The sequence below is a fragment of the Dermacentor albipictus genome, chromosome 1 (genome assembly GCF_038994185.2).
Source record: "Dermacentor albipictus isolate Rhodes 1998 colony chromosome 1, USDA_Dalb.pri_finalv2, whole genome shotgun sequence".
NCBI lineage: Eukaryota > Metazoa > Arthropoda > Arachnida > Ixodida > Ixodidae > Dermacentor > Dermacentor albipictus.
In genome coordinates this window covers 9,720,402-9,733,829 of record NC_091821.1, presented here as the reverse complement: position 1 = coordinate 9,733,829, position 13,428 = coordinate 9,720,402, and the positions used below count along the sequence as shown (strand labels likewise).

Below are 13,428 nucleotides of genomic sequence, written 5' to 3'. Positions count from 1 at the left end.
TTCGTTATCGTTCACCTCTCCTCTTCTTGCACGAGCAACTAGCACGAGTTACGAGGTTTAGGTTGTGGCCCAATACCGAACAGAGCCCGTTCCTCAGCGTTAGGCTCGTACTTTGCCTGGAAAAGCATGCTGTAGTGTGACCGTCGTTGATATCACCTATCATTCCACTTGATCTTGAAGTTAACACTCCTTGAAGTGAAATGAGTAAGTTCCTTTTCACTCTACTAACTCGGTGCATTTCGCTCAAGGCTGCACCTACGTATTAACTAGTTAACTTGTTGCGTTGTAAAGACATACACTCATCGTTCATCTCGTTGCGCATGCCTTAGCGTATTCCCTTGAGTGAACGTGGTTTGATCATTACGTGAATTGAGCTATGTGGGCAAGGTGAAAAAAGTAGGTTGTGCACGATAGTTTTTCGTTGTTTTTTTTTAACGCAGTTATATGTCGCGCCGAGATTACTAGAAGACTGGTGAGACTGTCTCGCTTTCGTATGTGACCAAACTATGAGCTTAAAGCACCTTTACTAAAGTTCGTAATTAGCCCCTAGGCACGGAAAAACAAGACAAGTTATTATTGGTATTTAGGTGCCACCCTGACCGCTGATGATTATGCAAAAGTTTAGCTGTGCGCGCACATTTTATGATCACACATGTCAGCACACGGGCACAAATAAACTGTAGCCTGATTTAACTTGCGAGCTAGCTAGTAACTAGGCCGTGCCAAGTTCTCGTATATCGCTGTAGGATCGTATGGAAAGTAGCGACCGGGGCTTGGTTACATGCATGCAGATTGATCAGAATTGAGGGGCTGCTCATGCACAGGACTTAACGTCAAACTGAAACTGGAAATTAGCACCTGCGTGACCTCCAACGCTGTGCCGGAGCCCTAAGCTAATAGCACCTGTGCCTGCGTGCTCATTTTGTTGCTTAATTCCTTGCCTGCGGCTGCACGGCGTGTCTTATCACTGCACTGCTGTAGGGAATCGCATCGTATTTCCTCTCGTGTTCGCCATGTAAATTCCGATTTGGTCATACCCTTGTTTTTGAGTTCTATTCGTAAATTTTGCCACTTGCCATACATTGCTGACGGTGGCCTGATTAATGAAAAACTGTTCAATATTACAACCGTATTTTCGCCATTAGGCAAGCTTGGGAATTTTGTACGTTTTGTAATGATTCATTTTTCTACAATAAACTTTAGTAAATAAGAAATACAACACAAGAATTGGCTCTGGAAATAGGCGAGAGGAGTTTTACCTTAAGCCAACCTCCCTGCTTTTCTCCCGCATTTTTTTTTTTCCTGTCTTCCATGGGCAAATTCGAATAAAATTTTTCTGCTCAAAATCGAGTTGTCACTTAAAAATTTAGCAGTATGACTTGAATTTTTTAGAATTTAATGGTATTATTCAAGCAGAAATTTGAGTATGACCTAGTTATCTACAGTTACTTTGTTTCACATGCTTGTATGCGAAAAAGACTGCACATGCATTTTGCTTGCTCCTCTCTGTAGTCGGCTGTTTAAATGCGAAAGCTTGATTTTTCATGGCCACTTCATTCTGGCAGTGCAGCAAAGTGAGGCTTTAGAGGGACACTAAAGAAAAACACTATCAGTTTAGACTAAAGTATTCTTTCAAAACTTTATTGCTAATTTTGCAGCACGAGGTTGATTGTTAAAAGAGAGAGAAAAAAAAGGTGGAACTCATTGCTTTTCTTTTTCCAAGTTTTGCGCTGAAACCTCAGCACCAATACCAGCGTGTGATGCCATGCAGTTTTAAATTATATTTTTGTATGTAAGCCATTGTGATGTAGTAAAATTCTTGAAACTTGCTAAGTTCAGTCCTTGGCCCCTTCATCGATTAAAAAAAAAATATGGGCTAGACTTGAGTGGGTGAGTACGCCGAGCTGGTGTATCAACTTCTAGGTGGTGTCGCAAACAGTCTTTGGTGGTTTGTGCATCTTTTCTGTCTTATCGAGCCTCCTGTCAAAGTGACTTTTTGGTATTGTAGAAGCGGGATTTGCTAGTACAGCTCAGCTTGTTTTCTCTGTGGTGTGCCCTTTTAATTCTAGTTATCCATTTTCTTACTTTCACAGGCACTAAGGAGTCTGTCCTGCCCTACTTGCCATGGCTTGGCACGGCAGCTGCATTAGGCATTGCCTTCCTTGCCTATAGGTCGTACGGCAAGGCAAAGGGACGTGTTAACTTGCAAATCGACATGACTAACCCCAAAATTGTTAATTCCGTTGACATCGAGGACATTGGAAACAAAGCTGTCTTCTGTCGTTGCTGGAAGTCCAAGAAGGTATGTAGGTGACGCAATGCACTTGCGCCAACTAATGCGTACTGTTTAGTGACAGTAAAACCATGTGCTTCATAATGAGTTTGGCAGCACCTCACAATTGAAATGGTAGCTTACTACATAGCGTAAATTTGCCAAGGCAGCTGTGGTTTTATCTGGCATGCCAAGTGCTCATGACATTACCAAATGCCGCAGTGGCTTTTTTTTTTATTGCATGTACTTTTGGGTAAATAGATTTGCAAACAATATTAAACAAACTAGAATGCACCTTAACATTTTCAGTTGCCAGTGCCTGCAGTATTGATATGATCCATATGGAAATGCAAAGTATTCGGGCTGTGGCATGCGACCAGCTTTACATTAATTGTGCATTGAAAATTCAAGTAAATTGCATGTACGATGTGTTCTAGTTTACATTTTCCTGGATGTCCATTTATTCATGTTCATGTTGTTGCATTCTTTAAATTGCATTAAAGAGATATTTTAGTTTACACTTTAGCTTGTATTTCAGTTTGTGCTGATGGTACATTGCGTAATGAATCCGTTCAAAACCAAGCTGGTTGATTCCATAACTGCCGAGCCCTTTTGTAAAAGAAAGTGAATATGAAGGAATAAATTAGTTCTCTTTAAATCGTAATGTGGATGAAGTTCCATGAAAGAAAAAATTGTCACTAATTAGAAAGCAGCACAAAGCTACAAAGGAATTACTTGCTTTTACAATGTATATCATACCTTGTGTTGTAACAAGTCCAAGACTGGTCTAGCTAAATTTTTTTTATCTAGTAGCAGCCCCACTTCCTGCTTATGCTTTGTGTTATGTGCCCATGGTATCATTATGTTCTTGGGTGCTTTGGTTTTGGGATTAGGTATGAAGCATGTGCTTTTATTTCAGCATCTTCATACAGAACTAGCATTTCTGTATTTGGTAACAGGTACTCTAATGGGGATGAGGCTATGACTAGGCTTGTTATCTGCGTGGCATTCATTCTTTAGTGCCTCTTGCAAAATATCCCAAATTGTTAAGTTTGACTTCTCATTTCCCAAGTTCAGAGCTTATTTTCATTTGCACAGACCATAACGCACAGATGTTCTGTGCATTTGCCTGAAGTAGCTGTTCGTTTGTTAGTAACTAGTCATAAAAGATAGATTTTTGTTCCTCTTCCCCTCCTGTGCTTTGTTTTTGTTTGTATTGTTTTTGCTGCACACTCAACATTTTAAAGAATATGTCTTTATAAGCAATTGCATAACTAAAACCATGTGGTCATAGTGCGTTGTGCATCAAATTTATTTTTTTTTACTGGAGCACAACTTGTGTAGCTGGTAAGAAAATTGTCACTGTCGTGTATTTGTGAAGATCAGGTCAGGCTGTCTACATGTTTAGTCAGGTCAATTTATTTTTGATATCATGAAAAAGATTTTCTATTTTTCTTTTCAGTTTCCTTATTGTGATGGATCACACAACAAACACAATGAAGAATGTGGTGACAACGTTGGCCCTTTAATTGTCAAACGAAAGGATGCCTGAAGGACTAACAGGCTGATGTGAAGAATCCAGTAGCATGTTTTCTTGCTAGCCTGCGAGCTATTAGTCTGAAATAAATTTGATTGCGACTATACCCTTCACTCTATCGGTCCTGTAAAGAACAGCTAAATGTTGGAACACCTTGTCTTTTTTTTTTATTTAAGAAAAGTGAATAATAAGAAGCACAGTGTGCAGCTTTCACATGGCTGGCGCTCTAGCTGCAGCTATATCAATGCACTGTAGAGGTGTGCAAAAAGATGCACGCCAGGGCTACCAATCCAAAGTCTTCTGTTCCAAAGCTGCCAGAGGGGAAAATTCGCACATGCTCTACACTTGTGTTCCGTTTAACAGTGGGCCCCACTGTACACTCCTCTGGTCAGTCACTCAGTTCAGTGGGAAGATTCCAGAAGGAACGAGGAGAAAAATGGGTGACAAGAAGCAAAGTAGATGTCAACAGATCTACAAATTTAAGGGGAAAAAAAATGCTTGAATAGTCTGAGAATTCGATTTACTAGTCCTAGCGAGAACCTAATACTATAACATTTCTGAAAATACTTGGCTGTTGAGGCATGGGAAAAAGCAGCAGGCACCATTTGTTAAGCAAAAGGACAGAAAGTTGGGTGAGTTGGTACGGTAACATGATCTTGGATTGTAGTGTGAAGTGACACGGACAGAGACTAGAAGCAGACGGGACAAGCGCTAACTCTCAACTAAATTTTTATTAAAACTGACAACACATATATAGGTGATTGCAAGTACCGCGGCATATGAACATGACAAGGTCTAAAGACATCGGTTAAACATATCAATAGGTAGGAAAGCCAAAAAAGAAAACAACAAAAAGACACTATTTGAGATTAACACAGGTGCTGTGAAGATACTGAAATTCGCATTCTAATAGAGACAAAGATGCATGGCTAATGCAAGTCTCTCCTAATCTTTTGATGTGAAATGCCTTTGATTATTTCCCGTGTGGTTTGGCATTTGTGTCTTCAAACAAAGGTTTACAATTGTGATTGAAACAGTGTGACACTAGATGTGAAGCATTAGGGTTAAGTGATTATTTGTGTTCTTTTAGTCTAATATTAATGCACCTGCCGCTCTGTCCTATGTAAGTTTTCCTGCACTTAAGTGGAATCTGATAAACTATACCAGTGTTACAAGGCACAAAAAGGGACACATGTCTAATGCCGCAATCATTTTTTCTTTTATTGCCACTTTGTTCTTCCTATTTATCATAGGGCACATAATAGACAATTTGCGGCGGGCCGAGAAAACTGTATTGACGTCATATCTATTGGCCACGTTCCGTAAACCATGGGATAACTTATGTACATAGGGCACCACAGCAAACCTTTTTTCCTTCTTCTGTTTTTCTTGTTTCTTAGCGGGGCTTTGTACCCATTTCGCAAGCTTTCCGCAGATTAGTGATAAATGAACAGGATAACCAGCCTTCTCGACCCTATCTATCTGTTGTGAAAAACTCTGTTGCATATTGTGTGGAGATGACATAGCAATGGCAGACCTAAGAGCTGAGTATGCTATCCCCTGTTTAACAAGTTTGGAATGACAAGAAGAAAATTCAAGCAGTGGTTTCTTTGGCTTAGGTGAATAGTGCCAACAGACGGGCTCCTCTTGGAATGTTAAGCACAGATCTAAAAACTGTAATTTGTTGTTCTGGATAAGCACAAGCGTGAAACCGCTCAAGCGCTCATCCCATCTGCTTCTAGTCTCTGTCCGTGTCACTTTGCGCTACAGTCCAAGATCATGTTACCATCTGTTAAGCTTGCATGTTTTGAGAATAATTGCATAGTATATGCTATATATATTCAAGTGCATAGTGTAGCTCATAGTCTGGAGACAGTACATGCTGTCTTTTTTCTTTCTCTTCCTTTACCTCCTCCCACACTGAGGTCATAGTGGCATCTGTTTCAATAAAGGGAATCAATCTATAATGTGTAAATGCCTGTGTACTAAATTTTGGATGGTAGCCAAAAATAACATACTAAAGTAGTGCATTCTGGAGTAATTTTGGTTGATAGTGGTCTGGACATTTCACGGGCGACAATATATAATATGCTGAGCTGGAGTGGATAGTGGTGTTTTCGTGTGTATCAGTTTTTCATGTATCAAGGTGCAAAAAGGAATGCCGAAGGGAGAGGGTAGGTGTACACAAGTGTGTACCATATGTGTCATGAAATGGAAAATCCCACTGACTACAGTGTAGAGAGAGGAGAATTTGTGGTGAGATATTAGGGAGTAGGGATAATCGCAGTTGGTGGCACCACCCGACTCCCATCTGCCACATAGGGAGGAAATTGTTTCAGTAGAGAAAGCACAGCTGTCAAACACTGCATGCTAGCAAATAAGCACTGCAGAAAGTTTTATGTCAAATGTGGCATGGGCCCTTGGCAGCCAGGATGCTGCACATATGCATGCAATGTTTGTTGCTGTGCGTAGCATGGCCAGTGCTAGTCTGCAACAATAGTGCGGAGTCGAAGGTGCAGGATGTCTAAATGTGATGCAGAAGGAATGCAGCACCACTTAAAAGTAGTTGGCAATGTATATGGCAAACTATTCAAACTGGTTTTTCTCCAAGTAGTTTATTCTGAGGAAAGTAAGACTGGGCACAATTCAATCTGTTTCCTTTTCTCTTGCATACTGATCTGGCTTCTGAGAGTTGAGCTGCATTGACCAGCTGTATGTGCCTGGTGTACCTTAACCCTAGCAGCTGTGCGGTGCTGCCTGTAAGGAGCCTTGCATTATCACCCCACTAACGTGTGCGCCTTCAATAAAACCAAAAGAAATAATGATGATTACTAAAAAAGTCACAGGTTTGCCCGAAAGGCGAAGCATCGATTGTGATAGCAAATTAGTACACAGCTATATGAAGTAAGGATAGTAGTTTTATCGGACGTATAAACTTGGAAACATTCACTTACTAACTGCATTAACAAGCATGGTGTCGGCGCGCACAAGCAAACATGAACACAACACACTTGATTAGTGCAGACACTTGCTGCAAGGCGCTGCAAGCGCGGCAGCAGCAGTGAGCAAAGTGACCTTCGTGCAGTCTATCGCTTCAACGCAAGAGTGGCAAGAACACAGCGCACACAAAGGTATGAGCCGTCTGCAGAGTCCTTTCAAGATACCGCACCCGGAGCCGTGCAAAGTACACCATAGAGTATACTTTTGTTGGCAGAGTTTAATGATTGCATTAGAATTATATTTGGTGCGAGTGATGCACAGTGTTGCATATATGCAACAGTGAGCACTAAATATATGAAGATAAACAGTCAGGCTAGGCAAACACAGACATTTATTTGCAGGCTGCTCTGTGATACTGCACTTAAGTGCTACCTCGTTTCTGATAGAATGCCAAAGAAGCAGTTGCAGTCTTTCTTGATGTAAAGGGTCACTTTGAACAGAAGAAAGTGTAACCACCAGTGGCCACGTTGAGCATATATACCACATTCGCCAATTTTCAGTGCCATATCCAATCTCACGTCCAAGTGAATTGAGATCTTTGCTTTTCTCATGACCTGCAGTCCCCCACTACATTGTGCCTCATAATCAGATCGTAGTTTTGGCACATAGAACCCCAGAAATATTTTTTCTTATAACGGGCAATGAATTCTCTGAGGAGGATCTCCCAAGAGAGGCACTTTTGGAACAGGGTGAAGCTGGTGGCTAGTGCATTCAGAAACTCCTGAATTGCACAGAAGGCCGTCCTCACTGCTGAATGTTTCTTCTGTGCAGTAAGCATGCACTAATAGCTTCTATCTTTAGAGTATGCCAAAATATGTACAAGTACAATAAGTACCGTTCTGCTCAAATGCCAGAATGAAAGCTGAAACACATCTTGCCTAACAAATCAAGCTCACCTACAGAGAGGTTATATTTCAGTTTGATTGCTGGACGCTTGGCAAGAATGTGATTCTTCGCATCTCTGTCCTATCGCTTGACTAAGTGCACACCAGTACTGTTAGACAAAACTGACAGTTCTGTTGTCCTACCATTTCGCTGGAGTTTTGGCTCCCAAGACATATCACCCTAAAATCGCAAGTATTCGCAAGTATGCCTTCTTTTTCACAGAATTGGACATTGTTTTGATGATAGGCATATGTCACATTGTCATTATTGTCGTCACAGCAGAAGTTGATTTAATTGGAGCCTATAAGGTCCAATAGGTTGTTCTCAAGAAAGTGCTTCTATTAAGTCTGAGGAACCACATCAAGCTTTGAAGATTTAATGATGGGTGGCACCTTAGCAAAATGCATAAAGAATAGTATTAAAGGATTGAAAGAAGTTATAAGAACAGTTATATCTATATAACTGTATTAAGAAGCGCATAAAAGCTACTGCATTGTTGTGTTTCAGATATGCAACTCTGAGGCCTGGTGCACTTACTATACTGCCCATTTTTGCGTATCAGCATCACACCACTTCCAAAAAAATATTTTCAATATCCAATAAGATTTTATGCAAGATGTTAAATTATCACTTTAGGGAACATTGCTTGTTTGTCCGTGTTTGTCCCTGTGTACTGCCATTTTTGGACGGACTTAGTGGCAACAAGCGGCTCTCAAGGAGCGTAAAAATGAACTTCTCATAAAAAAAAAGTGCTTTTTTGAAGAAGACAGCACGTGAGAGCTCGGCAAGTGTGCGTGTTTGAGTCTCTCGCTCTGTAGGATAGTGTGTGTTATACTGGTTATCTGATCAGGATATATCTACTTGCAAGCTATGCACTCATTAATTGCATTGCTGTACTCATGCACTGTACTCATAGCTGTACTAATGTGCAAGCGATTGCTAGGGCACATCGTCTTGGCTCTTTTGTGGTCGGCAAGACTCGCCCCATTATTATCAAGTTTTCATCATTCAAAACAAGAGAAAAGATCCTGTCACTGAAAGGCCTATTAAAGGCCACAAAAGTATCGGTGGGAGAAGATTTCTGCAGACGCCGATCTTGAAAGAAACTAATTGAATTCAGAAAAGCTAGCGGGCAATCATTTTCTTTGCGGACAAATAAATTAGTCATGAACAAGAAAACCTATGTGTATTCTTCTGTCACCGATACTATCTGCGAATTTCATTCTTCCGATTTCGCTGCTGAAGTAAATAACGATGCCACAGGTCCTATAAATCCTTCCCCTCATTCTGCATAGCTATCTTCGAGTCGACCTTGTCAAAATAGCGTGTCTGTTCTTTTCACTAATGTGCGTAGCGTTTCCAACAAGCGAACAGCTTTATCTTCAACTATCGATTCTTGCTCCGCTGACGTCATTGTCCTTACTGAAACTTGGCTTTCCGCGAAAATAAAGAACAGTGAAATATTCGACTGCGAAGGTGCTTATGACATCTACAGGTGTGACCGCGATATCCAGTCAGGAGGCGGCGTTTTGATTGCCATCAAAGATAACCTAAATTCATCTGTTATTGACATTACATCACCCCTAAAATTAGTCTGTGTGTGCGTGAGCATTTCAGACCGTCCCTTTATATTCTGTGCATGCTATAGACCACCAAATTCGTCCTCTACATTTTCTGCAGATTTCCATGACGTCCTTAACAAATTGATTGTTAGGTTTCCCAACCCTCCATTATTTATTTTAGGGGACTTTAAATTTCCAGATATAATATGGGAGACTGACTGTGTTAATTTTAAACGTACTTCAGCCGAGTCCATTGAATTCTTAAATTTGTGCTTTGACTTCAACTTAACACAGCTGGTCCACAAACCAACCCGAGTCACTCCAACATCTTCTAACACACTTGACCTAGTGCTGTCTACTACCCCCGACCTAGTTTCCTCCTTAACTTATCTTCCTGGGATAAGTGATCATTCATTGCTGCAGTTTGATTTAAAAACACGCTTTTCTTACACAAAGAAAGTTAAGACAATTCGCGATTATTCCAAAGCTGATATTCCCGCAATTATGCAAGAAATGGAGCATTTTATGGATGCAGTGATGCCCGATTTCGACCAACGAACACTTGAAGAAAACTGGTCCCTTTATAAATGCAAACTGTTATTCCTAATTCAAAAACATGTACCGCAACGAAAAGTACACTGTAATCCGCAGTCGCCTTGGTTTACGGCCGCCTTGCGCCGTCTTCGGAACAAGAAAAAACGGTTATTTCGTTCCGCAAAAAACTCTAACAACCCGATTCGTTGGTCCGAATATCACCGCATCAACGATGAATATTGTAGCGCCATTTCCCAAGCTAAGCAAACCTTTTTTAACATTACATTACCATCATACTTACGTGTCAACCCACGTAAATTCTGGAATGTTGTTCGTGGTAATACACCAGCCGCAATACAATTGTCCCAGTCTAACACCCCTGTTCAAAGTGTTCAGTGTTGCACAATTTTTAATGTCTTTGCTTCCTTTTTCCATGACGCTGCACCGATGCTTTTGCCACCTTCAACGACAGTTTATGATACCCCAATGGATTCAATTCTTATAGACTGGGTGGGCATTAGAAAACTAATTGGTAATTTGAAAATATCTTCGTCAGTGGGTTCAGATGAAATTAATTCAAAAATACTAAAGTGTACTGAACTGTATTCATCAATTATTCTTTCTAGGATATTCCAACAATCATTACACTGCTTATCACTACCAAGCGACTGGAAGGTGGGGAAGGTGGTTCCTGTTCACAAATCAGGTAACACACATTGTCCCGAAAACTACCGTCCCATATCACTAACCAGCATTCCCTGTAAGATTCTGGAGCACATAATATATTCCCACATAGTGGATTTTATTGAGACGAACTCTTTTTTTACCAACAGTCGGCATGGCTTTAGGAAATCCTTCTCCTGCGAAACGCAACTAGCTTGCTTTACTAACGACCTCTTTTCTAACATCGACTTAGGATTTGACACCGATTGCATCTTTATCGATTTTGCTAAAGCCTTCGATACTGTATCCGATAACCTACTAATCTATAAACTTAGTCTTCTTAACATTGACCCGCTAGTACTGGACTGGATTAAAAACTTTCTTGCTGATAGAACACACTACGTAATCGCTAACAATTTGTCGTCTGCGCCCCTCGCCGGTAACGTCAGGCGTGCCGCAAGGGTCGGTTCTCGGTCCTCTACTTTTTCTAATCTATATTAATGATCTTGCTTCCTGTGTGAAATTTTCAACTATTAGACTTTTTGCTGATGACTGCGTTATATATAATAAAATTACTGACCTCAATGATTCTCGTAAACTCCAAGACGACATTAATAACGCTCTGTTATGGTGTAACAAGTGGTCTATGAAGCTTAACTTAAGCAAATGTAAATGCATGCGGGTATCACAGCGCACTAATACTACTAATCTGCATACATATTTCCTGAATAATAGCCCTCTCTCAGTTGTCTCGTCGTGCAAATACCTTGGACTAAACATTACCAGCAACCTTTCCTGGCACATGCATGTCGACATTATATGTAGCAATGCCAATCGCATCTTGGGCTATTTGCGCCGAAACTTCTCATCCGCACCATCGTCACTGAAACTAACTCTCTAAAAAACATTAGTTCGCTCCAAACTAGAATACGCATGCGCCATTTGGGACCCGGCTAACATTACACTCATAAACAGCATAGAAGCCATTCAAAATCGTGCAGCGCGTTTCATCTTATCAAACTACTCCCGACATGCTAGCGTTACCTCAATGAAGACAACACTTAACTTGCCAGAACTTTCTTTCCATCGTAGATGCTTCCGCCTTTCGCTATTCCATAAAATCTACCACCACAACCCTTTGTTGAAAGAACAGCTTATCACCGAACTGTCATACATATCATCTCGCTCTGACCATAGTTTCAAAGTTGGTGTGCCGTCTTCACGTACTAAACTTTGTAGTAATGCATTCATCCCTAGCACAAGCAAAGATTGGAACCACCTTCCCGCCACCGTTGCAGCCATCCTGGATACCGACACCTTCAAAACCAGCATTCATGAAACGCCACGTTGAATCTGTCTTTGTATATTGCACAAATGTTTTGTAATGTCACCCACTCCTTTCTGTAATGGCTTCGGGCCCTGAAAGTATCTCAAATAAATAAATAAATAAATAAATAATTAAATAAATAAATAAATAAATGAAGTGACAAGATTTTTCAGATCACAGTGTGCGTTACAGATTAGAGGAAGGGAGGTCGTGCTCTGTAGGAGGACGAGTACAAGTAACTTGCACTTACACATTGCTGTAAGTTAATTGTTTTGTGGCTTTAGTTTAGTGCATGGCTTCATTTTTTTCTTTATGCGGAATGTTGGCTAATTAGGTTTAGGTGATTCAGGGCTTTAATGTATCAAACCTGTGGCTCGAGGAGGATAATAAATGGGCTGTGTTGTTGGGCATATGTGCAAGTGTCATACTTATATCCAGTGTAGTGTGCATGAGAGTAGGTATAATCTGCTTCTGCTCCACCTTCAGACTCTGATTGCGTGGTCAGCTGCCATTGTAAGCAATTAGTATATGTTCTTAGGTGTAAAAAGACAGGTAGCTGTGCTTTCTTTACATTTGCAGCATGGGTGTCCTGTAGCTAATTAGCAGGACAACATTACTTGTTTCTTTAGAGCAGTTGGCACTAATATCCTGCACAACTACATTTGAGTGAACTGCACTTGCAGGCCCATCTTCCTAGCACCAAGCTGTACTCTAGTTTGGTGTTTGGGGGGGCCCTGCAGAAGTAGAACAAAATACAGTGTTCAAGGAAAGCAAGACCATGCTCTCTTGAGCAGGACATGCTCCCCAACTAATTTGGGACATCTCTTCACTTAATGCTTGCCATGCCTGGTGGCATGGCTCGCCTTCAGCTGAGTCATTTCCATTAAGTGTGGAGCACAACAGCTGATGCCACTTCATGCACCATGTGCAATGGTTCATTAAACTTAACATTTCTAAATGTAAATCTATGCGATTCTCCTGCATTAACTCACCTTGCCCTGACTACTCCTTTAACATCTTTCTTGAGACAGTAAGCACTCATAACTGCCTCGGTGTACAAATTACAAGTAATGTGACACGGAATAAGCACATTCAATACGTAACATCTAAAGTTAATTGCATGCTTGTTACCTAAAACGAAATTTTTGTATTCTGTTAAGAAGCAGTTGTACCTTAATTATGTATGAGACAACCTGAAATATGCCTCTTCGATCTGGGATCCTGGCCGTGTTACATTAATAAACTTATTAGAAAGGGTCCAGAACTGTTCAGCCCATTTTATCCTATCAAAGTACAAGTGCACAGCCAATGTAACTGGCATGAAACTTAAACTCTCTCTTCTCGCCACCTGTATGAAATTCTCTCGTCTTTTCCTATGCCATAAAACTTACCAGCACAACAGTGTCTTCAGATTACAATGTCTCTTGTGCTTCGCATGTTCCTTCTAGGATTGATCACCATTATAAAGTAGGTGCTCCCCAAAATAAAACGATAATATATCCTAATTCATTCCTTCCAAAGACATGCTGCGATTGGAAATGCCTGCCTGCAGCACTGGTCATCATCACGGATCCTCGTTATCGCATCATACTACCTAATGGTATCTACCACATATTTCGCACCAAATCCTTAAACACACTTATTTTGT

The 13,428-nt window shown here is 40.8% G+C and overlaps 1 protein-coding gene across 1 annotated transcript; it reads left to right on the top strand.

The window, feature by feature from the left end:
- The first annotated feature begins 46 nt into the window (after positions 1 to 46).
- Positions 47 to 3,915, top strand: Cisd2 (CDGSH iron sulfur domain 2). The gene is made up of 3 exons (XM_070538956.1): positions 47 to 204; positions 2,094 to 2,302; positions 3,735 to 3,915. The coding sequence occupies exons 1-3, from the start codon at positions 201 to 203 to the stop codon at positions 3,822 to 3,824; spliced, it is 303 nt and encodes a 100-aa protein (XP_070395057.1). The 5' UTR covers positions 47 to 200; the 3' UTR covers positions 3,825 to 3,915.
- The last annotated feature ends 9,513 nt before the right edge of the window (positions 3,916 to 13,428 follow it).